General features: G+C 39.6%; 1 protein-coding gene across 1 annotated transcript in view; it reads right to left on the reverse strand.

Moving 5' to 3' along the window:
- bicc1a (BicC family RNA binding protein 1a) overlaps positions 1-26,659 on the reverse strand; it is a 72,536-nt gene that overhangs the window by 38,878 nt on the left and 6,999 nt on the right. The window contains exon 2 of the mRNA XM_017704953.2: positions 13,309-13,355. Coding sequence (XP_017560442.1) covers positions 13,309-13,355 — 47 coding nt within the window. The remainder of the gene's footprint in view (positions 1-13,308; positions 13,356-26,659) is intronic.

Here is a 26,659-nt window from a genome sequence, read left to right on the forward strand (position 1 = left end):
TGTTACAGCGCAAGTCATATTTTAGTTTTAGTCCATTAGTCTCTCTGGTGCAAGAGAATCACTCTGCAGTTAATGCTTTTACACGGCGAGCGTCAGATATATTGTGGTTCAGCCCTAAAACCACGACAATACAATAGAGGAATTCAGATGTCTGCTAGATGGTGTTTGAATACTCTGATATGGTCTGGAGTGATCCATCACTGATGTACTGAGCCTGCTAATGTTTGCTGTTCATATGAAGCCGAAGTTGTTGGGAAAAAATAAACGGTTCAGCACTTGTAACCAGGTAGCAATGTTTGCTCTGTTAAATTATGACTGTTACAAAAACTGTGGCCATGCTTTTCCAACTAGTAAAACAGCTCACCAGCAACTCTCCCACAATCCCATGACAGATTTGTGAAATGTTCCACTGTTTGGTGAGTGTTTATCATGTGCTGATCATAAAGGATGGTTCAAAACAACAACTGACCACTCAGGAGCGCAAATCAGCCTTCAAACTTGAAAGAAATAATGATTTGATATTTATTGTGATATGTATCAATAATAAACTGATATGATTTTTTTAAATAACATTTTTGGCCATATCACCCAGCTCTAAGCCAGGGATGTGTCAACAAAAAAAGCAATGGCAGCTGCTGACAGCAGTGTTGTATACCAGGTGTATTTTAATTATTCAGCAGAAAACAGGACCACTGTAGGCTAAAATGCTTTCATGTCTTACTCCCATCCACACATGCAGGACACCATGCAAGCATATGCTATGTGATGCTCCTAAGCATTACTCATCAAATGCACATACTCTGCTCTTTATTTTGTAATCTGAAATAAATGTAAAATAAACTCTCTTTGATAAACAGAAAAACAACAGTAAACAAAAAAGGGAGTATTCCCAGTGCATCCATCTCCTTTACGACCAAAACCAAGTGAACACATCAGGCTGTACTTACGATCTCCAAAGTCATTAGTAGGAACTTCCGCAGAGGATTTGAAGGCAGCATTATACACCTGATACCGTTTTCAGCTGTATTTTCAGACACTAATAACAACAAGATGAACGATTGAATATTTCTGGTCAGTCTGCTTTCCTTTTTCCAAGATATTTAAAACTGTTCTAATCAATCTTTCACTGTCCGTGCTCATGTGAGATATGCTCAAAAGACTTCAGCCAGTGTAGAAAAGCACTTATTCTCCTCAAGTAGTTCAGCACACGTTAGACGAGGAAGCCAGACGTCATCTCCGCAGCCTGCTAGTTTATTGTCTGTGTCGTGTTTTCTTTGCTCGTTTTGCTAACCTCTGTTCTCAGCTGGATGACGCACTAATGCTGAAAGCTGATGTACTGATGCTAAAAGTTAAAACGGCGCTCACTTCGCTTCCCTCATGAGTAACGTTAGTTATTGCTGTTATAGCTATTACACATATGCTCACATATTTTGCGTCATATCTTGGCTCTCAATATCTGCCAAATAAGAGGAATACTGGCATATGTAGGCCGAAAAACCTGCCTTTTTAGAAAATCAGGTAAAAGAAAACGGGATTTAATACATTTTTTTCATCAACTACTGTTTGCGTATGGCACATGGCAAGTGTCTCATTCACTGTACACAATGTATACAGCATAAAGATACAAAGAAAATCACTCATCAAACCCCTACTCTGAGGAGATGCAGTGCTAGAAAAACCTGTTTCCATCACAGTTTCTCATTTCTCCTATATCTATAGACCATGTTTTCCACCTCTTTCATGATATTTAGGCATTTTTTCATATTTCTGTCTTTTTTTTTAACGTGCATTTTCAACAACTAAGACTTACATTACTGCTTGCTTGATTGCATTAACCAACCTGCAGTAGGGGTTGACATATTTAGCATTTTTCTGATCTGATCTGAATCAGCATTTTAACTTGCTTTCTTTACCGATAAAGGGCTTTTGCATGATGAATATCCATTTCTAATGCAACCATGACTAAAAGAAACACTCGATGCCCCTCCCACGGCCTTATGGTATAGGTTGAAATAAGTATCGCCTGCCAAGTGCAACCAATGAACACATCAGCAGCCTGTCTTAATGTCCCATTTACAGTGTTACTGGACTGGATGAAGGCCACATGTTCACAACTACTAACGCTCTCTACATAGGTAAATGAGTTGGAAGATTTAATGAATCGGTTTTTATGGTTGCAGAAGAAAAAACTCTGCCACAGTAATGAAATATTGAAATAATGAGACAAACATTAGATCGTCTGAAAAGCATCTGAATACTTGATTACCCTCGCTGCACGTAGTAATGAGTTCAAATCATCCCATACACATTAATATCCACAGAATTACAATCACTGCAGAATTTGATGCACTGTAACATCAAAACCTTAAAAACCAACACAAGCAGTACAGAGCAATCCTGATCTCGATAAGAAATAGGAACGCTAATTTAAACTGTGGGCAGGTGATGGTTGAGTGCAGAGCTGCTTTGGTTGGTATCTGGAAACATATTAAGCTCAGTACTGCAGAACCAGAGCAAATTAGGCCTTCACAACAGGAAAGAAAACAAGCGAATAAATAAAGAACATGCTGATTGTGCATATGGTTGGTGTAGTGGGTAACACCCCTGCCTGCTACGCTGTAGACTGGGGTTCAATACCCCACATGGGTAAGCATCCTGCACAATACCAATAAGAGTCCTTGGGCTAGACTCCTAACACTACCGTTGCCTACCTGTGTAAAATGATCAAACTAAGTCGCTCTGGATAAGAGCATCTGCTAAATGCCATAAATGTAAACATATAAATGTAAGCATGTAAATATAAACACAAACATAAATCCACACAATCCTATGTTGATATTGCAGCGAACGATTAAATTGGGTGTGTTTTTATCCGTTGGATTGAGGCAAATTAATGCAAATAAAAGAAAGCATGAGACACCCCGAAGAGGCAACGTGGGGAGGCCATGTGGGCCCACCACCCGCAAGGTTCAGCATGGGGGAGCGGTGCAGTGCCATATTGGCAGTGGGAGATTGCGGGGAGGCCCTAGTTGGCCTAGGCCCCTGCAGCAGAAACTAGCTCTTGGTACATGGAATATAACCTCACTGGGGGGGGAAGGAGCCGGAACTTGTGCAGGAGGTTGAGAGGTACCAACTAGATATAGTTGGGCTCACCTCCACCCACAGTGTCGGCTCTGGAACCAAACTCCTGGATAGGGGTTGGTCTCTCTCCTACTCAGGGGTTGCACAGGGTGAGAGGCGCCGGGCGGGTGTGGGGATACTCACAAGTCCCCGGCTGGTGACCAGGCAGTTGGAGTTTGTCCCGGTGGACGAGAGGGTCGCCTCAATGCGAATTAAAATCGCAGAGAGGAAAACTTTTGACTGTTGTCTGTGCGTATGCACCAAACAACAGGTCAGAGTATTCGGCCTTCCTGGACCCAAGAACCTCCTGGTGGACACCGGTGGTGAGGGAGGCCGTCAAGCTGAAGAAAGAGGCCTTTAGGGACTGGTTGGCCCAAAGGACTCCCGATTCAGCAGATAGGTACCGACAGGCAAAAAAGGTGGCAGCTGCAACGGTGGCAGAAGCAAAATCCAGGGCATGTGAGGAGTTTGGTGAGGCCTTGGAAAAAGACTTTTGTTCGGCCTCAAAGAGGTTCTGGACAACTGTCCGGCGACTCAGGAGGGGTGGCTGCGCCCAAGCTGTATTCGGCAAGGGTGGAGAAACCCTGACTTCGAATGAGGATATTGTCGGTCGGTGGAAGGAGCACTTTGAGGAACTTCTTAATCCGGGAGACGTGCCTCCCTCACGGGAGTCAGGGCCAGAGGCTTCTGGGGTGTCAAGTTCCATTTCCCTGGTGGAGGTCACTGAGGTAGTTGGTAAGCTCCTCAGTGGTAAGGCACCGGGGGTGGATGAGATTCGTCCAGAAATGCTTAAGGCTCTGGATATTGTGGGGCTGTCATGGCTAACATGCCTTTGCAATATTGCATGGACCTCGGGAACAGTACCCTTGGACTGGCAGACTGGGGTGGTGGTCCCTATTTTTAAAAAGGGGGACCGGAGGGTGTGTGCCAATTATCGGGGTATCACACTGCTCAGCCTTCCTGGGAAAGTCTATGCCAAGGTGCTGGAAAGGAGACTCCGACCGATAGTTGAACCTCAGATTGAGGAGGAACAATGTGGATTCCGTCCCGGCCGTGGAACAATGGATCAGCTTTTCACCCTCTCACAGATTGTTGAGGGGGCATGGGAGTTTGCCAACCCAGTCTACATGTGTTTTGTGGACTTGGAGAAGGCTTATGACCGTGTTCCTCGAGATATCTTGTGGGAGGTCCTCCGGGAGTATGGGGTGCCGGGGCTACTACTCCGGGCTATCCAATCTCTGTACTCCCGGAGTGAGAGCTGTGCCCGTATACTCGGCATTAAGTCAGACTCCTTCAGGGTTAGCGTTGGACTTCGCCAGGGTTGTGCTCTGTCTCCACTCTTGTTCGTGATATTCATGGACAGAGTGTCAGGGCGTAGCCGGGGTCAGGAGGGCATTATGTGTGGAGGCCGGAGGGAGGCATCTCTGCTATTTGCAGATGATGTTGTTCTTTTGGCGGAATCACATGGATGCCTCCAACGCTCGCTGGAGCGGTTGGCAGCTGAGTGTGAAGCGGTTGGTATGCGGATCAGCACCTCCAAGTCTGAGTCCATGGTCTTGGCCCGGAAAAGGATGGCATGCCCACTCCAGGTAAGGGGAAAGGACCTGCCCCAGGTGGAGGAGTTTAAGTATCTTGGGGTCTTGTTCACGAGTGATGGGAAGAGGGATCGTGAGATCGGCCGTAGGCTGGGACAGGCGGCAGCAGTAATGCGGTCACTGTACCGGACTGTAGTGGTGAAGAGGGAGTTGAGCCAAAAGGCGAAGCTCTCTGTTTACCGGTCGATCTACATCCCAACCCTCACCTATGGTCATGAGCTGTGGGTAATGACCGAAAGAACGAGATCGCAAATACAAGCGGCGGAAATGAGCTTTCTTCATCGGGTGGTGGGCTACACGCTCTGCGATAGAGTGAGGAGCTTGGTCATCCGGAAGGAGCTCAGAGTAGAGCCGCTACTCCTCCGCATTGAGAGAAGCCAGTTGAGGTGGTTCGGGCATCTGATCCGGATGCCCCCTGGACGCCTCCCGGTGGGGGTGTTCCAGGCACGGCCTACCGGGACAAGACCCCGGGGTCGCCCTAGGACCCGCTGGAGGGATTATGTCTCCAAGTTGGCCTGGGAGCGGCTTGGGGTCCCCGGGAATGAGCTGGAGGAAGTTGCGGGGGACAGGGTCATCTGGGATTCTCTGCTCTCCCAACTGCTACCGCGACCCTGTTTGGACTAGCGGGCAACGACGATGATGATGAGACACCTCAAGAGTTTTACAACAACAAAAGTTCAAACATATGACTCATGTTGCACTCTTAAAAATTATGGTTATTCAAAGGTTGTTTAGTAAAGAAAATGGTTCTATACAGAATCATGAACACTCCATGATTACAGGGATTAAAGGGTTCTTTGCACCATTAAATGGTTCTTCTTCAGATTGACAGAGAATGTGCTGTAAATGGTCCTACATAGAACCAAAGGTTGTCAAGCTTGGAACAACAGAAGAACCCTTTTTGGTGTTATATAAAAACAATATATGTAAAACCATCTACAGCACATTAATCTCTATTAATCTGAAGAATGCCTTCATGACACAAAGAACCATGCAATCATGCAAATGGTTCTTTGAGTTTTCACAGTTCTATATAAAAGATTTTCTTTACTGAAGAAACCCTGAAGAACCATCTTTTTTAAAAGTGTATAATAACTTTTTGGGCAGCTGCTAGTGATGTTTATTAGATGTTTGTTAACACTTTTAGGGGGTGGCAGTGAGTAACATTTATTTGATGTTTGTTAATGACACCTTTAGTGAGAAGCAGTGAGTAATGTTTGCAAAACTGAGTTTAAGTTGTGCGTCATCATTTGGAAGCATCAACAACCACCAAAAAAAAACCCCAGCTTTTCAGCCAACTTGGTCATTTATCTGTCACACAAAGGAAACTGTTAATTATCAATTATTCACATGATAACGATCAGCTGTACATGACAACATGTGAGGCATCAGATGGAATACGATTTTCCATTCTAAGGTCAAGTTTGAATTCTGATTTCCATAACAAGCCCCAAAAATCAAAACACTTGGTTTGTGTGGGTGTGTCAAACATAAGCCCCTCCTCCTCTTCATCAACATAGCCCTGATAGGATACATCCAAGTTTTAATCACAGACAGTCGTTTCTATGAAAGATGGCAAACAATAGATGCTCTAAACGGAGCAAACAGCTTTTGATTTCCCCACACAATGTTTCAAATTCTATCTTGAATTGAAATCAAAACAGCAATTTAGTTTTTCTTCAAATTTCTCAAACCAGATAATAATTCTGGCTTTTCGCTATTAAAAATACTCAAACTGTTTCATGGAGTACTCTTCCTTCTCATTCTCTCTCGTTCTCTCTTCCTCAATTCTAAAAAGCTCTTGGCGCAGATCAGGGGATTTGTGTTCATCTTGCTCCTCCAGTGCCTGAAGACTGTTTGCCAAACTGCAGTTCTCATGAAAGAGGTTTTGGCTTTAAAGTCTCTTGCAAGCATTATGGCTCCACATGGAACAACTTCAAAAACAATACACGCCATATTTTTTATGAAATGTTCTCCAAGTGTTTATATGGATCCACGTTAGCTGTGGCTAACAAAACCACTATTCTTCCTGAAGTCCGGAAGATGAACTAACAGTCCATGCTTTGTTGGTCATCAGCAAACAGCCACATGATATTTGCACCAGAAGTTTTTAATCTAGGCCTCGAACACTGACATGGAGTCAACATTTTTGTTTGATGTGAGATATAAACACATTGCCACTGTACTACTTCTACTACTACTACTACTACTACTACTACTACTACTACTACTACTACTACTACTACTACTACTACTACTACTACTACCAATAATAACAATAATAATGCAGATTATTTACACAGCATCATTAATAATCTCTGTACAAAAGAACTGCCAATACAATGGGTTTCTCTGAAGCAACTGCTCATAAGCCTAAGGCCCGTTAGTTGTAGCTATTAACTACAAAATCCACAAAAACAAGCAACGAAAATCAAAGCAAAACAAAAAAGAAAACCCAACAAAGCTATTTTAAAAATTAAATTTTTTTTTTTTATCTTTAGTCTTTAACAATCAAAGGAAACAAAATACTAGTTATACATTAAAATTAAATTTTTTTCAAATTCCCAACAGAACTGCCCCAGCTGTCTTTTTTAATGGCCGACTGTTTAAATCCACAGCAAATCATGTCAAATCTCTTATGGTTCCAAAGTGAGACATTTAACAAAGTTTCTAGGAAGACCAACATAAATCATAAATAGCTTAAAGTTGTCTGATAGACCAAAACTAGAAACAGGCACAAGAACACTGGATCACAAAACCATACCTAAACCATCCAAAACTGGAATGAGAGTCTAAAAAAATGAAGAGAGAAAGAGAAACAGGCCTCCTAACAACCAACTGGAAGACCTGGTAGACACTAAAAACCACCCCCATCAGATAAACAGCACTTAAAGCTCTCATCTGTGAGAGAGAGGAGAAAATCAAGCTGCTTCAGACCTGAAAACATCCACAGGTGTTTCTGTCCATCCTTCCACTGTGAGAAGACCACTCAGTGCTATGGGTCTGAAAGGATGCGTAGCTGTTCAAGAAGAACCTCACTGAGAAAAGGAGACGGACACATCAAACAAAGAAGCTGAACAGTGGACTGACCACCTCAGAGTCCAGACCTCAACATCAATGAATGTGTTTGATTACTTCAGAAAATGGAACCAACTGAGACTGAACTTTGCAGGTATGGAAATGGAAGCTGTAATAAAAGGTAAAGAGTGACACACGGAATACTGATAAATTGATCTTATTTACTTGTTCAAGCTTCTGTGTAACTTTGTTATCTATATCTTTGTAGGTCCACCCCCACGCCCCACGCCCCCCCCCCCCCCCCCCCCCATTTATTAATTTATTTATAAATAAATAAATTAATAAATGGTCGGATGGTCAGATTGTTTGCCAAGTACTAGATTTAAGCCCAAATTGCAAAACGTGTGAATTCCCCAAATTAATTCCTTGCAACCTAGGACTCATCTATTTGTAAACCAAAGATAAAACATTTCCTATAACCCAGGAACATTCTGTTCTATGTCCCATGGAAGAATTTATTCATCCTCTTAACTCTAATCAGATCTGGGGGTTTGTGTTACGAGTTCCTGGTTCACGTCATCAAGCCTTTTTTCCCCCCACCAACTGAAATGTATAAAAATAAAAGGAAACATTCTTCTCTGGGTTGGGAAAGTGTAAGAATGCAGCTGCTGTCTTAAATCATCTGCGCCCAGCTGTTGCAAAGGCTGTAATTTGGATTTCAACACAACAGTGAACCACCTAAACAGACTGCAAATTTCTGTCACGTTTCTGACGGGAAAGAGAGGCATTCCCAGAACTCCGCAACAGTGGGGTGAGGAGTATCACACCACGCTCAAGATGTCTTGAAATTTCCATGATCTGACTAAGGTAAAAGAAGGTATGGTTCCTGGCTGTTATGCATATATCATTCCTCACTATGCTAAATATAAATGATTAAAAGCACTCAACCTGATAAAGAGTCCCTTTTTTTGACATGGTAAAAGGTTTTAAGTGAACTTATGTGAATATAAGTTTCTCATTTGGGTAGGCAGATACTGGAATACGATGGTAAATATTGAAATAACCCATTATTACAAAAGCAGTCATCCCAAACATGCACCACCAATACAGAACAAAAATAAGGGCTTTAAATTAGGGAGAAAATGAGTCGTCTGATTTAAACCAGGATCATGTCCAGCTCTCATTTCATTTCCCCATGCTTTCTGGACTGAACCACAATGATATTTTCCATAGGTCTTTATTTGCACCCTCCCACTGCCCCCGTTTTACTGCTGTTTTTGGCAGAGCGCAGATGGAGGAGATCTCCGGTGGACCACACACACGGATGAATGGGTCTACCGTTTGTTTTAACGTCAGATCTTGGACGTACCTCCGTGAGACACTTTCACTTAGTCAACCTTTAACCTTTAACTCTTCTTTAGCTCTTCCACTGTCCCTAAATGTGTTCAGTCAAAGAAGGTAAACACTCGATCATTAAAACCATACATTTAACATAATATTATAATAATAAGACACATCAAATTCCCACAGATTTTAGTCACGGCTCGAAGATTTCCATAATCCGAATACGAGGACAACTAGCTGAGTAATGACCACATTTTCTGTGCCAAATTTCTCTGCTCGCTGGATTAAAATTTTCCAAGTTTTACATTTTTCTTTTGTTAAGATATCATGGCCAGCATCACAAAACAAATTCAAAGAGATATGCATAATCTGACAAATTTCTACAGTCTACTATAGGAAATGCTCATGACCATCCAATTCAGTTAGCAAACAGTATTTATTATGTGTTTTAAATGCCAAAATATGAGACAAACCCATGCAAAACCATTTATTACCAGAATTATATAACTCCAGCCTCAATTACAGACAGCAACACATGAGTGTTTAGGCCTAACAGTCCCTCCATCTAAAAGAGCTTAAGACAGTTACACAGTGATTAAATGTCTGCTTAATTTTAAATGAGGCCACAGCTGTGCTCTCCAGACTTATGAAATCAAGACACTCTGGCACAGAATAAGAGAGAATGCACTGCACACACACAAACAAACACACATGTTCTCACTCTGAGACAGTGGACACTGACAAGTGCAGTGTATGTAGAGCTGAGCAATACGACTAAAAAGTAATCTCATAATACTTCAATGAACTTTTTACTATAAACGATCATTTATATATATATATATATATATATATATATATATATATATATATATATATATATATATTTTCTAACATGATAACTTGGTACATCAGATAAGATGAAGTAAACAAAAGTAGTGCCACATTTAAAAAATATACTACCAAAACTATAAATCTAATTATTTAACATTTCACATACTGTGCATCACCAAATCTAATTAAACGGGATTAATTATTGTCACTTTGTAAGCCAGCAAGCAGTGTTTAAAGGACATGAAGTGTTTAAAGGAGCAATTAGTAAGATGTTTAGTTTAGAACTTTCCAAAATCAACTAAATTATCAATACAAAATGAAGACAACAGTTTTGATGTTATGTCCAAGACATATATGTATTGTGTTGCAGAGAGATCTACTGAAATTAGCTAAGCAGCTAGGATCTAGGATATGGTGACATGTTGTCACTTAATTTATATATTTTTAATTATTTTTTCATTTTTAATTCATGTAATAATGATAAATGTCAAATTTCCTAGCTCCAAGTATAACTGTACTAAAGAGAAGAAGAGAAAATTTGGACATTGTCAGCAACTTCATGATACGATATGCAGCACAATATACTACAATGATGAAATACATGAAGTGCACATATTTTGGTACATTTTTTACCTAAAAACTACAGTAATAAAAACTACATAAATAAGGTTGGGGAGAATGACAATGACATTTTTTTTGTTAATGCTTCTTATTAAATACAGTAAAAATACGGAGCAAGTTTCTAAGAACTACATTATACGTGGTTCACTCTGAGGAGCTGATCAGAGCACAAAGAGACAGAAGAGAAAACTTTGGGGACTTTTAATCTCAGAGGCAGCAGCAGCCTGCGAGGCAGCAGTCAGTTTGTGGGCACATGTGTGTTTGAGAGAGGCTGTGGCAGTAAAACTACCAGTACAACCAACCAATCACAGATCATATTCCTCACAGTAACATCATCTGTTACGTTTTTCATAGGCTTAAAACATGAAGCAGCTGCACAAACAAATAAACAGAAGACTAACTGCTAAACTCTAATCGCAGCACTCACCACAACCACGAACTAAACCACATCTGGACGACTGAAACTAATAAGGATCATACATGCCTTAATAACAATTAATAAAGGATATTCACTTCATTCACACACAGCCTACACTAACCTAATAACATTTTATTTTATATATAATATAATTTTATATAAATAGCAACAAAAAAAGAACTAAACCCTTAGTATTAGAAGATGTTTATGGTGGGCTGCATGCCGTAAAACATCGCTCTCTCAGACCTGAACGTAGTATTTCGCCACAAACCTATCCACAACATATTGCTTTATCAATCCTTTAAAACACTGAATGCTGAAATTTCGAGGCACACTGCAGTCTCATTTTTCTTGGGGGTTCACACTGTGTTTTTCACAATATACTCAACCGGTTTATCATCAAAACAAGCAGCTTCTTTTGCTGCTCAGAGACTTGTCAATCTGATCTCCGTCGGCTGCATCTGCATCATACTGTGGACTAGCAGACAATTTCTATACTTACTAATATTTAGAAACAAATTGGAAACTAATTGACATGAAACACATTTACAACAGAAGCCAACAGACAGCTGCTGAATTTTGTCATATTTTTTGTAGATCAGTGAATTCTGTAGTTAAGTATGTTTATAAATGAAGCTGTAAATTTGCCTAATTTGTTCTTTCTGATCTTATCTTTACTGTAGCGTGTTATACCCGTAAGAATATCAGAAAACACTTGGAAAGTGAAAGTAACTGGAACTGTGTTTTTCCAGACCATTAGAACAACTTTGGTAAGGCAATCTTTTAGTATCACTTCAAGACCCATACTGGTAGAGTGTAATGGCTGTAGCTTTGATTTGAACATTTATTCACAGAATTCAAGTCAAAGGGTTTTTCAGTTCTTTTCTATATGCATTGAAGCATGAACTTCTGTGGTAAGTGACGATGATACAGATGCGACAGATGAAGATTAAGTTGGAATATTCATGAGTGCAATAAATCACACAATTAAAGAAATTACCACAATATAAACATACAGAACATACACAACAGTTAAAAAAAATTAAGGAGAACTTACATTTTGGTACAACACTAAGTTTAACTAAAAGTGGTTAATGTGACTGTTTTTCTGAGCATACTGTGGATGTCATCAGTACTTGAACACGGACCAACTGCATGTTTAATTACAAAGAGAGCATAATTAGCTCTGTTTATTTGTATTTGGTGGAGTTTAATATTAAAATACTGAATAAAAATAACTATTCTTTATGTATTCTACAAAATACGAGGTTCTTTCTCATCAGTTATAAATTAACAAACCTCAAGTGTTGTCTGAAGGTCAGTGCTTGCAACAGGGATCAATCCTGGACATAATTGCTCTCTGTCCATATTTAATGATGTGGAAAGGAAAAGGGAGTGTTTTAAAAATGCGTTTGAGCATCAGATACATCTAAAAAGCTGCCAATGGAATAACAGCAGCCTTATTTCAAAACAGCCCAAATTTATTACTGAATGCTAAAATCCATAATTCCTTTGAATCTTAAGGTTAGACAATGCAAAGCAGGGGTAAATGTTTTGCCTGAAGTTTAAAAGACTTCAATGTCTACAGCTGTGGGAAATGCATCTCGTACACGTCCGACTCGTCAAACACACATTTGCACACACTATTCGGTCCTCATGAGGGTAACAATACAAACACTCGCATGGTAGAGGTTACTTTAGAATGATTTCAGGAACATTTCATCACAATGTCTCCCTCATGTCTCAAACATTTCTAACCGATTGCAGGGAAACTATATAAAAGCAGCCAATAACAGTAAAGCAATGAGTCCTAATCAAGGTTAACATTTTTCCTCGCAGCAGAATAAAGAGAAAAGCAGGAAGGCCGGTGTCAACTCTGAAGGAGAGGCCGCAGTAGCAGCTAACTCTTTTTAAACAGTCAGTGCGTCAGTCCTTAATATGACCATATGCAATTGAAAAACAGCCTGATACATCCTGCATCTGAAGCTAAATTAAAAGTACAATAAGCCTCATTTCCACATATTTATCTGCCTATTAACCACATGGCTAGTTGAGGCATGGATAATGAGACAATGTAACTGCAATTTAATATACATTTACGGTGTCTTATGTAGCCTACATAATATTATAAATACTATAAATAGTGGCTTGAATAGTGTTTTATAGTCATATAATTGCCATTACATTACAGATATCTATTACAACATACATTTAGTACCTGAGGGATCAAGCAGAAATAGTGTAAGGGCGGTAAACAGAACTAGACAGGTGGTTGGTTTTGAGTACTGGATTGAGATTAAGACTAGAGCAATGTGGCTTGTATTTCCACAGCTACTATTCAAAACAGAAAAAAAGGCTTACCTTCTGAAAGAAATCTTCTCCTCCACTTACTCTCCCTTCACTGGCTGCTACAGAACAGGAAGAAAAGAAAGAAAAGAAAGAAAAAAAGAAAGAAAAGAAAGAAAGAAAAGAAAAGAAAGAAAAGAAAAGAAAGAAAAGAAAGAAAGAAAGAGTCATTTTATTTTTACAAACATTACATTTTAGCATAATTGTTTGAACCTCAGAAAAACTAAATGTTACATTTTTGTATGCAAAACTGTCTTCAAATGTTATTATATTGTTGAAGTACAGCATCACATAGTCGAGCTACTACATTAGAATTTGTTGACAGAGCGTTGATAGATGCCAGGTTTAAGCTAGCTTTTACCCTCTATTTGTATAGTTTTATCATGTGTGGCATGTTCACTTGCTCTTTACAATCTGTCTGATTTCAAGCTGAAATATACAAGATGAAAAAAGACTGGGCTAACAATGTTAGCTGAGGTGACACACGATTTGCATATTAAGATTAAGATTATTAAGATTAAGAAACCCTTATTAGTCCCACAACAGGGAAATTTCACCTCCACATTTAACCCATCCGTGATGTGAAACACCACATACACTCTAGTGAGCACACACACACTAGGGGGCAGTGAGTACAATTGCCCAGAGCAGTGGGCAGCCCAATCTGCAGCGCCCGGGGAGCAGTTGGGAGTTAGGTGTCTTGCTCAAGGACATCTCAGTCATGTGCTGTCGGCTCTGGGGATCGAAGCGGCAACCTTCCGGTCACAAGGCCAGTTCCCTAACCTCCAGCCCACGACTGCCCATTCTGAATATTCTGTTCATCTTCTAAAATCAGAAGACAAATGCTCAAACAGAAATAAATTTAAAGCCACACACGATCTACTACAGCTTTCTACAGTCTTAAAATAGGAACATGTCAAAACAATTCAACATAATAATGGCCAACACCAAGGACCAGTGTACCTTCATTAAAAACAATAATGCCAAATTTTTGGACACTGGCGATTTTTGGACGCAGCAATGCTGGTGGCCTGTAGATTAGAGCTGTAAAAATTCTGCATAGACTTTTGGTGGAGGGTTTTGTAGGAATGTCCAAAAAAAAAAAAAAAAAAAAAAAAAAAAAAAAAAAAAAAAAAAAAAAAGTGAAAGAACACAAATATTGGACCACGTGCACACTGCTGCGTGTCAGACAAGAAAACACAGGACGACTCGTATCACCCACATGAGGCACTCAAGAGTGATGAAGTTCGCAGAGCCCTTGCTGCCCCACTAGCTCTAATCCTGAAGTGAAACTGAGTTGAAATGGATCTTTAAGAATGACCACATAAAGAGCGAAAGGGCAGAGAGGCAAGCCAATACACCCTACTCCTCAACATTACTATATGACTATGACTGTATATGACTGTAACTAACAAAGACTTCAGAAAATGATACAAGGTTTGTTTGCCCCAAAACAAACTTTGTAAGCAGTTTAATCCATTGCTCATTTTTAATTGCTGAATTGTCTCCTCCTTTCTGGAAAAAAAACTGAAAAATCCAACAGTTCAGCACTGAAGCACAGACATTACTCATCTCATAAAAAACATTACAGCTGATCATTTTTGGAAAGTTGCTGTTGCCTAAAGTGTTCATCACACATCTGTACATACATATGCCTAGATAGCAATCTCTTGAGATTTTGTGTGTGAGAGAGAGAGAGAGAGAGAGAGAGAGAGAGAGAGAGAGAGAGAGAGAGAGAGAGAGACAGAGTAAATAAGTAAAAAAGAGAAATAATGAAACATAAACAAAGAGATGGAGAGAAATAGAGGAAAAGTAAGGAAGAGAGAGAGAAAAACAGAAGAGAGAGACAGACAGAGGGACAGAGAGAGAGAGAGAGAAAGAAAGAAGGAGAGAGTGAGAAAAATGAAGAGGCGTTTCATCCGCTCCTACACATCAACCACAAATTACTTTACTGAAAGCCCATCAGTCTATCAGGGAATTTCTTTCCACTGCCAAAGGCGGGATCAGGATCAGACCCGGTCAGGCCGAAACAAGGAAGACATGATTACACAGATAATCATAAACATGTTTCTCAATATTTCAGCAACACACTGGAGCTCCAGACAGGAAGTGCTGAAGCCCAGAGCTCTCCTCCAAAAACAAATCAAACACGTTGCCCTCTGGAACTGAACCGTTCTTTCAGACCACTCAGCAGTGCCTCACTCATCACGGTCAGCACTCATCAGCTGCTGCAGTCACTGGCTCCACCGGTGGAACGAGCTGGGGCTGGACAGAGTGATGAAACAACGGAGGAGAGACAGAAAACATACACTGTAAATATTAAAGGTTGGGGGGCAAAGAGGGGCAGAGAGGGAGAGATATGAAGAGAGAAAGGAAGGAGAAAAAGAGGGGAAAAAACAGATGAGAGAAACAGCAGGAGAGAAGAGAAAGAGTGAGAGAAAGGGATGGAGAGAAACAACAAAAAGAAGAGAGAGTGGGAGAGAAACAGACAGAAATAGAAACAACAGAATTGAACGAGTGGAAGAAAAACAGCGAGACACCAAGAAGCAAAATGAGAGAAGAGGGATGGAGAGAAAGAAAAGGAGAGAAGAGAAAAAGTGGGAGAGAAACAAAGGGATGGAGAGAAACAGAAGAGAAGAGAAAGAGTGGGAGAGAAATGTTCGCTGTACATGGTCTATTTTTGTCCTGGGCGTTATGGACGGTGCAAGAAGATATGAACATACACTCAAACTCTCCATCTCTGATAAATCAGGGAAGTCCATCCGCTTCTATGAACTGTTGCAACATGTACTGACTGCTGTTTCCGGAAACACTTGGATAGACACACATGGTGTGTGTGCGTGTGTGTTGGGGGGGGCGTTTGGGGGTTGATTCTTACCAACAGTGACTTGGGCTTTTCTTTAAAAGCCACAAAGAATAAAATAAATCATCACAAAGAACAAACCATCCAAGAAATTCATGCAGTAACGTTTTCCAAAAAAGCAGCTGTTAAAAGCAGATGAGCCTGTCAGACGACCTAAAATTTCATCAGCAGCATCTGATTTAAATTAAGGAAGGACTGATTAGACAATCTGGGTCCTGGATGACAACTGCAATGAAATACTGGACATCCACAAGGAGAGGTTTAGTTAAACAAACACAAAACTGCGAATTATTGCATTAAATATTATATATAAAACAAAATATCAAGGGAAAGACAAGGAAACATTTCCATCACAATATGCTTTGTTCTCAAACACTGACTAACTGCATGCTTCATTAAAAAGAGTGCATAATTAGGACTAATTGATTAGTGATTTAGTGCCATGCAGGATGTGAAATTCTGAATACAAAAACTTTGGGCTTACTGTATTTGACAGTATTTTTAAATGCAACAATACATGTCCTTTTTCCACCTGTTCCAACTTATCAGATATCACGAAACATTATATACCATAGTATCACATTTGCCATACTGCCCACACCTAGAAACAACACCTACATCAAAGCTGGAAAGAATGTGTAAAAATAAAAGTATTGCTTCATAAACTGAGGAAACGCATCACTGAGTTTTTGCTTAACCACTGTTGCGCAGAGGTTATCAAATGACCACCTTATCAAATCATGACGCATGAAATTTAACTGAATCAACATGCCTCTCTGATTACTTTTGGCGCTGTTAATTAATATGCACTAGCTTTGAAACTGTAGCAGAGTAGCATAACTCACCATTTTGCATGATCTCACTTTTCTTCATTCGTATTAGGGTGAAAAATTTAATTCATGTAAGTTCTCCACATTAGCCCAAATGTAGCCAAACAGACAAGACATGTTTGCCTTCTAAAATATACTTCTTTGATTTTTTACTGAAGCAACAAGGCAAACGTAGCCAACTGGCAATGAAAGCATCAAGTACACCATGCTAACTAGTATTTTTAGTAGCTAAGGGGGCAGTTACTTTTTCACACAGGGCCAGGTAGGGGTGAAATAAACAGCATTTTGTGTTCACTCGGCTTATTGTTGTCTGATATTAAAAGTAGCCTGATGATTTAAAAACACTAAAACACTTAAGTATAACAAATATGCAAAAATTTAAGAAATTGGGAAGGGGTCAAATACTATTTCACAGCACTATATATATATATTTATATATAAAAATGAATCGCCTGGATTTTTAATGAGTAATTCCCTCTGTAGATGTTCTTGCACACACAAACAGAGCCTGAAACTGCTATATGACCTTCATATTTCACACCATGCTCCTATTATTAATAAAACATCCCAGAAGTCCAATAGACTCAGATACCATCAAAATCCAGGAGAAAGCCGAGCTAATTAAATTAGGCTCTTTGACGACGCTCATCCGGTCTGAACAGTCCAAACTAAACAGCAGTGAGTTTATCGCTTGATCTCGAGCCGTTCTCTGTAGTAACAGTCGCAGCTCACCAAAATCATCAGAATCACACCAGACTACTCTGGAAGAGAAGACCAAACAAAAACAAAAGCAAAAAACAGTCGAGCCAAGATGAAGAGCACAGTGCAGCAATAAGAAAGATCAATATCGTGCGTGCACACAGACTTAAAGACTTTTCAGACAGGTTTAGTTTTGAGGGGGGGAGGGGGGGGGGGTAATGTAATGTTAGAACAGGACGTCTGTGAAAAGAAACTCATTATTATACCATTACTCCAAACATGTTCCATACGAGACACATTCAGCTGCCCACTAGTAGAAAGCACATCCAAACATTTCAGCTCACTGTAATTTTACTAGGTAGGATGCCCCCTCTCACCTCAACCCATCACCCAACGTGATGCTAGTCAGTGCAGGCATCTGTTAGCTGATGTCACAGATCTGACGGTTGGCGCTTTCCTCCGAGCATGTTCAGATGTCCGATGACACTGCATTAGTGGCGGTTCGAAAAGATGGGATGTCTGGCTTCACAGGTCTCGGAGGAAGCCTGCGCTAGCCTTCGCCCTGCTAGTGTTGATTGCATCGCGTGATTGGCGACGTCCTAACTAGCGGGTGGAATTGGAGATGACTAAATTGGGGAGAAAATTGGGTTTAAAAAAAATAAAAAATCCATCTGATGTGGTGCAGTAGTTTTATTCTGGTGCCACAGGCAACAGAAAATTCGAACAAGAAGCTGGCGAATGAGAAGCTGACTTCAGTCTCGTAAAAAGTCAAACACAGAGACACTACAAAAAGCTGTTCTACTTTTGCAGAAAAGCTTCCTGCTAGAGATGTAAGAAAAGTGGCTATAGCTGACCCCAAACACCAATTCATCTATATGAAAATCTGCCACAGAACTTATGTGACCACCCAGGGTAAGACACTTAATGGGTTTAAGTCCTCACCTCTACTGTAGTACCTGAATGGTTTCTGCCTTTTGGGAAGACGTAGTTGAAACTCTGTTTTTTGACTAAGACATACTTCCGCATAGACCCTGACCTACATTTGCTCAACGATGACTCAAGATTCTCCTTCATGGAAAGATCCCAGCATATATGGACGGTTGGCTTAACTACAGCAAAAAAAGTCAATGTCCAATATTGGCTACCCCTCATAATGTTCCCGTAATTCACTGGCTTCATACAATATTACACATCCTCTACTTAGACGTCCAGGGTGTATCCTGCCTTCTGCCCAATGACCGCTGGGATAGGCTCCAGCACCAACCCATGACCCTGAGGGAGAAGCAGCTTAGAAAATGTCTGTGTGTGTGTGTAGTTAGACGTACCATCTGCAAGAATGAACAATACAGCGCCTACAAACCTTCATACATGGAATGAAGTAAAATACAAGAAGTCCCTTTTGCTTTCCTGTATGATGTGTTTATGTTCTTAACGGTAAAGCCAAAGTATCTTGCGGTCAGTTTCTGCTGATATGTCTCATGTGGTTGTGTGTTGGGGATGGAATAGCAGGGGTTGTTTGGCTTTTCTTTAAATGAAGAATAATAAAAAATAAATCCAAAAATAAACTCTAGTAATAATTATCTTGATAACTAATTTGCTATTCCAAGTAAAAATATTCCAATCCAACTAGTGCTGAGGATACACTGGCCATCAAACGTTTTAAGGATACCAGGCCTTGTCACGAACAAACACTTCAAAAAGTGTTTTATTTCCACTTAACTCTCCAAAAAAGTAAGAAAAAAACAAAGCAGCTCTGTGCTAATCCTGTGTGTATATTTGTGTGTTTGAACACTCTTGTTCATCAAAATGTCTAATAAAAATGACTGTCTTTGTCGTCTTAAAGCTAAAAATGCAGCTGAGGAAGGATGCATTTCTCATCTGTTGTAACTGAAGCCTTTTCCATTTTGACCGATCCTTTGAATCTGACAAAAAATACACTCTAAGGTTTCAACTGGTGTATCTTTCAACACCTCCAGTCACCCACAATCCTTCACACACAGTGCAAAATGCCTGAAAACAGCAGCAAACTGAAATATGCAGTGGTGCCTGAATTTCTTATGAAATTAAACTTTCATTTCATGCTTTTAAAGGCAAGATACAAATGTGAATGAATACTGAACAGGAGCCTTCATGTACCAGTGCTAACAAGGTCTCTCTCGCTCTCTCTCTCCTACCTCATCTGTTGCCTTGACTTTGAGACACGTCTACTCAAACTCTTTTTCGTCCAAAGGTGGTTTAAATACCTGAAAGATTTGAGTGCTGATGAACATTGACATCATAACAAAGGAATAAAATGCAAGGCTTTTGGCTTTATTCCCAAGGTAGTAGCTACTTTTCTCAATTCAGTTTTGCGGTTTTTCCAAAGAAACATGGCAACAACTAGATAGCTGAAGTTAGTGTATAGTTCTACTGGAATGCACAAACATAAAAGAACACATGAACACAGCCATACACAATGTTTCCCCACATGCACCAAAATATATCGTATAAAGATAAGGTCCTGTAGTGAATCCACACACCTTCAACCAGCAGAAAAACTAAAATAGCAAACCAATAAGAAATCATTGACTAGGGATGAGTCAGTAAATTAAAAATGTTCAATATGCAAAATAGCCTCTTGTTTTAAACTATCATGAGAAATGTGAGATGTCTGGACTCCATACACCACCAAAGGGCAGCGGAGAACCCGTTCAGAGTTTATCATCTGTTTACACCGTGGAAGCATATGGAAGACGGAAGCATAGAAAGACTACTGCAGCCGGTTAAGGGCTACTGAACACCAGCCGAGAAGAGGGTCTCTGGTGCATGTGGCAGATAGTAAATGTATGTGTAACACATTGCCGGTAAACTTAAAGCTCAAGCTCATTTTTCACTCGACTCATACAAATGGAATAAAACTTTCGGCATAATTTAGTGAGATCACCACTTCACTTAGCAAAATTATCACTGTTGGTATTGGCTTCAGATTGACACCTTTCTCAGTGTAAATATCAAGCCAAAATAAGTTTCAAGTTGTGCAATAATAGAGAGTGGCTCCTGATGTGTCCAGTTCAGTGACCGGTAGGCAAGATTCCTATACGTTTTATTTCCTTTAATTTTAATGAGGGTGGTGGGTTTTATTAGTACATTTTCCAGTGAAATAGCAGGCACTGATTTCAGCTCTTTCCTGTTCTGTATGGAATGCGGTTCAGAAGAACCAAACTCAGCTTTTAAATTTCTCTGCTAATGAGACGCAGGTTCTCACCCTCTCCCGTTCCCTCTCTGTTATAACTGAGCTTTTGCAAACTCCATTACATGAGTGAGTGAGTGAGTGAGTGAGTGAGAGAGTGAGAGAGTGAGCGAGTGAGCGAGTGAGCGAGTGAGCGAGTGAGCGAGTGAGAGAGAGAGTGAGAGAGAGTGAGAGAGAGAGTGAGAGAGAGAGTGAGAGAGAGAGAGAGAGAGAGAGAGAGAGAGAGAGAGAGAGAGAGAGAGAGAGAGAGAGAGAGAGAGAGAGAGAGAGAGAGAGAGAGAGAGGAATGCGTTGAGTAAGCGGGTGAATGAGAGTAACTAATTGCCTCAGTGTGTTGCCCTTGACTCTGAAGTTTAGGGGAGTTCCACGGGTTTTAGGAAGAAAAGAGGGAAGATGAGGAGCCGACAGAAAAAAACTGATCTAGGATCAGAATCATCTTCCAAACCTTAATCCTCCCCTAAACCTCTGGTGCCCAGTCCTGCTGCTGGAGCTGTACCATCCTCAAGAGCCTGTACGAAATATGTTCCTTTGCAAAATAAAAGAGTTGATGAAGAATGTTAACACTGTTTCAAAAGGAACAATTCAGTACAGTCCACATATCGTCGCCCTGGAATTACAAGGCTCTATCTGACATTCTTGTCAAAATTGAGTGAATCACATTTTCATATTCTGTAACAACTTCTTAACATTATGTTAGGTGTCTTTTTTGAGTTGCATGCATTTTGGGCCTTTTTTATCTAGAAAACAAAAAGGTTACATCTCCAAAGTAAAACTCTAACTTGGTTCTATAAGGTTCTATCTGTGAGCCAATTAGCACTTCAAATACACACAAGAGGACCAATCAGGTCCTCGAACTGCTAAGTGACTGGCAAAAGGAGTTCAATCATTGTTAGCTGCTGTGCTAGCCAGGTAACACTAGCTTGCTGATGTTAGTCTGCCAGGTAATGCTAATATTAGGAGGCAAGCATATGAGATTAAGTTTGGGTTTTTGAAGAAAGATCGTTCTAACAGTTAACCACTGTATTAAAATATTTATGAATGCAGAATGATTGTAACATTAGTTTTGAATGTAGCTTTCAACTAGTCAATGGTACTGTGCTAATAACCTTTTGTCTCTTTATTTTTGTGACAACCCTGATCCCTGACATGGTAAACATGTTTTCCTGTTCTCCGGGCTAGTGACGAGGTAGAGGTAGCAGAAGGAGGGGCAGTGGACATAAGGGCTACACCTGTGGAACCAGCAGCTTGCAGATGGACAGCATTATAATACATTGTTAAAAATAGCCCCAATAGACTGCAGTCAGACTCTTATCAAAAAATGAGCCAAGGCTACAGGGCTCAAAATCTGACAGCTTGATGAGTTAGAGGTGTACTATGAAATTTTATGAAACAATTTCTTGCTTGTATATTTTTATGTCTAAGTTAATACAACTGTGAAACACGAAAACATGTTGCTGAAACGCTTCCTGTCTCCTTGCAGTTCTTTAAAAAGTCTTATTGTCATGAATTTTCAAATATTAAGCCTTAAAGGTAATTAAATAGTGAACATTTGAATTGATGAGGTCTTAATTACAACATAAGCATTACTTTCATTCATTCATCTATCTTTTATTTTTTCCACCAAAATAAAACATTTTACATTACATCATTACAGTAGCTATTTCCTAACAGTAGTAAACCTAAAGGAGACTTAAAGTAATGGTTCCTACCTAAAACTGACCTCTGCCCTGGACAAAAATATTTAGCACTGACGTTTATACTTAAACGGCAATTCTTTTTAAATGAAGAAATAGATGATTTGTCCTAAAACTAGAAATGGCATAAAAAAAATTTTTTTTTAATTTTTAAAAAAAAAAATCAATAAAAATGTCATAAAAAATGCCATAAAAGGCAATAAATTCCACCTTCTCATAATGTAGATGCACTCTGCTACAACAATGATTTCATCATTTAAAACAAATTCAGTAAACTGTTTGTGATCCTGAAAACTCTTGCTTCTTTTTAGGTTTTGTCAGATAAAACCTTATAACTCCAAGCAAAAATTAGTTCTTAGAATTAGAATGTTCTGTCTGCACTTGACCTGTTCCAAAAAAAACCTCACAAATCTAATAGGATGTTCATATTGTGCGTTTAGAGTGAATTTAGGTTGTCTGTCATGTTCATGTATGACGCAAATGTGTTCCACATCACTTCTGCAAATCGGAACGCAAAATCTTTGAAGCGCAATTTCTCAAACCTTCTCAGAACCTTGTAATTCCCAGGGGACGATACAGAAACTGTGGAAACACACTTGCATATACAGTCTACAGAGAACACATATCTGCACGTTTTAAAGCACAATTAATGTTAACTTACAAAATTGAATACATTGGGGAAGAAGAAACATTAAAAATATGTCCTGTACAAAGGTTATGGCTTATTTTTATATTTTATTTTTGCACAAACTCTGCATAAATACACATTGGGCTTCTTTCACCAAGCGCTCAAGAGCACAAAGGTGTGAACATTCCTGGAGTTTAAAAAAAACATGATGTAGACTTTTTCTTAGGACCTTTTTCAAAACTAAGGAAGATATCGGTGACTGAGGCCCAACGGTCTTAGCTGCATATCATCACTGTTATCTACGCCATCAAGGCTACGTTAACATCACCAGGCCAAAGTGGCAAAAATAAGATTTTTTTATTTATTTATTTTTTTGCCTAAATATGACAGACCATGTGTGCACATGCAAATCTGATCCATTCTGATCCTTGACTCTAGATTGGATGCATATCTGATTTGTGACCATTCGACCTTACAGTGGAATTCATGTCTTTGTTTTACTGCACATGTGCCATCCTCAGTGTTAACAAGGCAGCACAACAAACCCGAGGTTGGTGCCAATAAATGCAGCAGAAGTATCTGACCTTTTTTCACCTTCGCCTAGCTCTAATAATGAACAGCTGAGAGCTGCTCACAGCAAATTATCTTCATGGCGAAGGCCTGTTCTGCTGGTTAGTTTGCAGCTCATCATGCATGTGGTCCATTCACATGACGTTATAAACTAGGATGTGTGTATGTGGGTTGTGTCAGGACGCAGCTTCGTTCACGTTAATAAAAGACTTGAGTCACTTACACAAACACAAGTCATTACTCAGAAAGTTTAGATTTGAGCAATGATGCTTGTAATGCGAATGCACCCTAGAAATCCTGTCATCTGTCTCCATCTCTCAATGAAGCTACTTTAACGGTCAGATTTGAAGAGTCTCGCATGTCACTCACTACCTATTTAATAACCGTGTTTCTATATTTATCAGTCAACAACATAATAAGGTCCAAAACGTCAAAGACCACTCTAAACATCAACACTGAAAATTTGAATTTTTTTTTTTCTCCATTTAAACTGGGAAATAAACAAGAGAACATTTTAGAACTTTGAAAATTAAAACAGAAATTTTAGGACAATTATAAAGAAGAGGAAATATTCAAGACTCTACTCCAAGTTTAGGTCACTACTCAAACTGTGGCACATTTGGGAAATGCTAAAGCCTTTGTACAAACAGATCAGGCTTTTTTCCTTATTCGTTCCATTAAAACACATTTCTGCAACCCTTAGGTGGATCTGATCTACTCATTAGAGAGTTTTGCACAACCTTGTGGGTCCATTCCAGCTTGAGAGCACCATGTCATTAAAGCACAAGGAGGATGTTTAAAATACTAAGAAATTCTAAAATTTATGTTCAATTTTCAAAGATTCTACTTTTCATTCAAAATGGTATGCTGCTAATAGAATGTATAAACAAGCTGCATAGAAAATACAACTATTTTCTAGCGGTCTCAGACTTTTGCACCCCACTGTATCAGCCGTCGATATATGAATACAAATGTACACTGAAACTCAATGAAATGCAACTCTGAAAAGAAGTTTCTATTAAGTTTCTGTCTAAAAGAATTTCCTCACTCAGCATATAGCTCCTCATTAAAAATCCACATAATGTTTCACAAATGTGATGCACACAGCCAATGCAAAAGATTACAGCTAGGAATGCTCACAGCTTAGAAGAGGCTGCTTGTGTGGTTGTGTGGAGAGGAAAAGGCACAACACTGTTTTAGATCATCTCTACAGCATACCCACAACTTCAAACTGCACCACACCACTGCCCTACTCGAACCTCACCAGATAGGAGAATTGTAGCAAAACTGTTCCCTGCATTAAACTAGTTTGCAAACTACTACACAGTTACAACATCAAGGAACTTAAATGAACTGTTCAGCCAATGAAAAATGTTATTAGATGCTAAATACAACACAGAATCTTCTTATTCCTCTCCAGACGGCATCACTATGATGTCATCTGTCAATATTCAGATAACTCCTGTTCTGGAAACGTATGCCAAACTTTACATACAAGTAATTCAGTCTAAGCTTGAAATATCAGATGATTGTGGACTGCAAGACGTTCTTGCTAATGACAACCACACAACTCAACACAAAATACACATTAACAACAATCGGCTGGCAACATTCAGCTGAGTGGGAGTCAGGAGCGCATTCCCAAAACAGACCTCACTTCCTGTAACCATACACACAAAATATCTAACCACACACATACATAAACCACAACAAGTGAAACCGCACAGATTTGAGCCCACACAAACACGCACTTTCAGGCTGCCTGTGCGTCAGTGAGCCTACATGACTCCAAGATGGGGGTGCATGGAATAGGGGTGGGCAATATGATATGCTACCACCATTGGGATACGCTTTTCTGAGTACGTTAGAGGTATCATCGCTAATTTAAAAACACTGAACAACTGCAAGCATCATTAAAAAAAGACAGATTTTGACAGACAGAGATCTGCACTGTCACATTGAAGCCACCGGGCAAGTGAACCTTATGGCCAAAGTTAGGAATTTGCAACCACAATTATAGAAACCATTAACATGAACATGCTTCAGTTACAAAAACTAGTCAGAATTTGAGAATTGTGTATTTTTTTCTTCCGTACCTGACAAGTTCATTCCAGGCTGGATCTTGCTTGGAAGGAGAAAAAGTAGTGGCTCTGTGGATATTTGTAAATGTGTGAAAAATCAGCTAGTCTGGTGGTTTGCTACAAATTGGAAAAATGCCAAAAATGTCCACTGAGGCCACATACTGCACTTTTAGTAGCTAAAATGTTGTGGACAAGGGCATCGGGCAATGTTTAGACTGTAAACATCAACTTGTAAACATCAACAACCAGTGTATAGTAAGTGGAGATTATCTTATAACATTTTACCAATAAATTTAACAGCAATTAAATGAAAAAAAAAACTTGTACTCTTAGTTTTACCCATGCTTTTATTTAGCACCACTTTTCCAACTAATGTCCATTCCAACTTGCATGCAAACCTCAGAAAAGCCAAAAATGATGATGCATATTGTGTATCTTTAAAATGTTTTGCAATATCATGATTAGGGCTGGGTATTTATTTATTTATTTATTTTTAATATCAACAACTAAAAAAAATAGCATTTTATTACACTTAAGTAATTTGGTTGCTACGTTAAAAGGTACTGAATTTTGATTTGCCCCTTTTCCATGATCCTCCATGAAAATGTAATGACTTTCGCCATGTATAATGTCAATATGCAGAGGAGGAAAGACTATATAAAGTGATGTAATCATTCACCTCCCCCTCCCAGCAGTCCTACCTATCGAAAGAAAATGCTCAGATAGCTGGCACTGCACTTCAGTCGGAAATACGTCATGCTACAGAAGGAAA

The sequence above is a fragment of the Pygocentrus nattereri genome, chromosome 10 (genome assembly GCF_015220715.1).
Source record: "Pygocentrus nattereri isolate fPygNat1 chromosome 10, fPygNat1.pri, whole genome shotgun sequence".
NCBI lineage: Eukaryota > Metazoa > Chordata > Actinopteri > Characiformes > Serrasalmidae > Pygocentrus > Pygocentrus nattereri.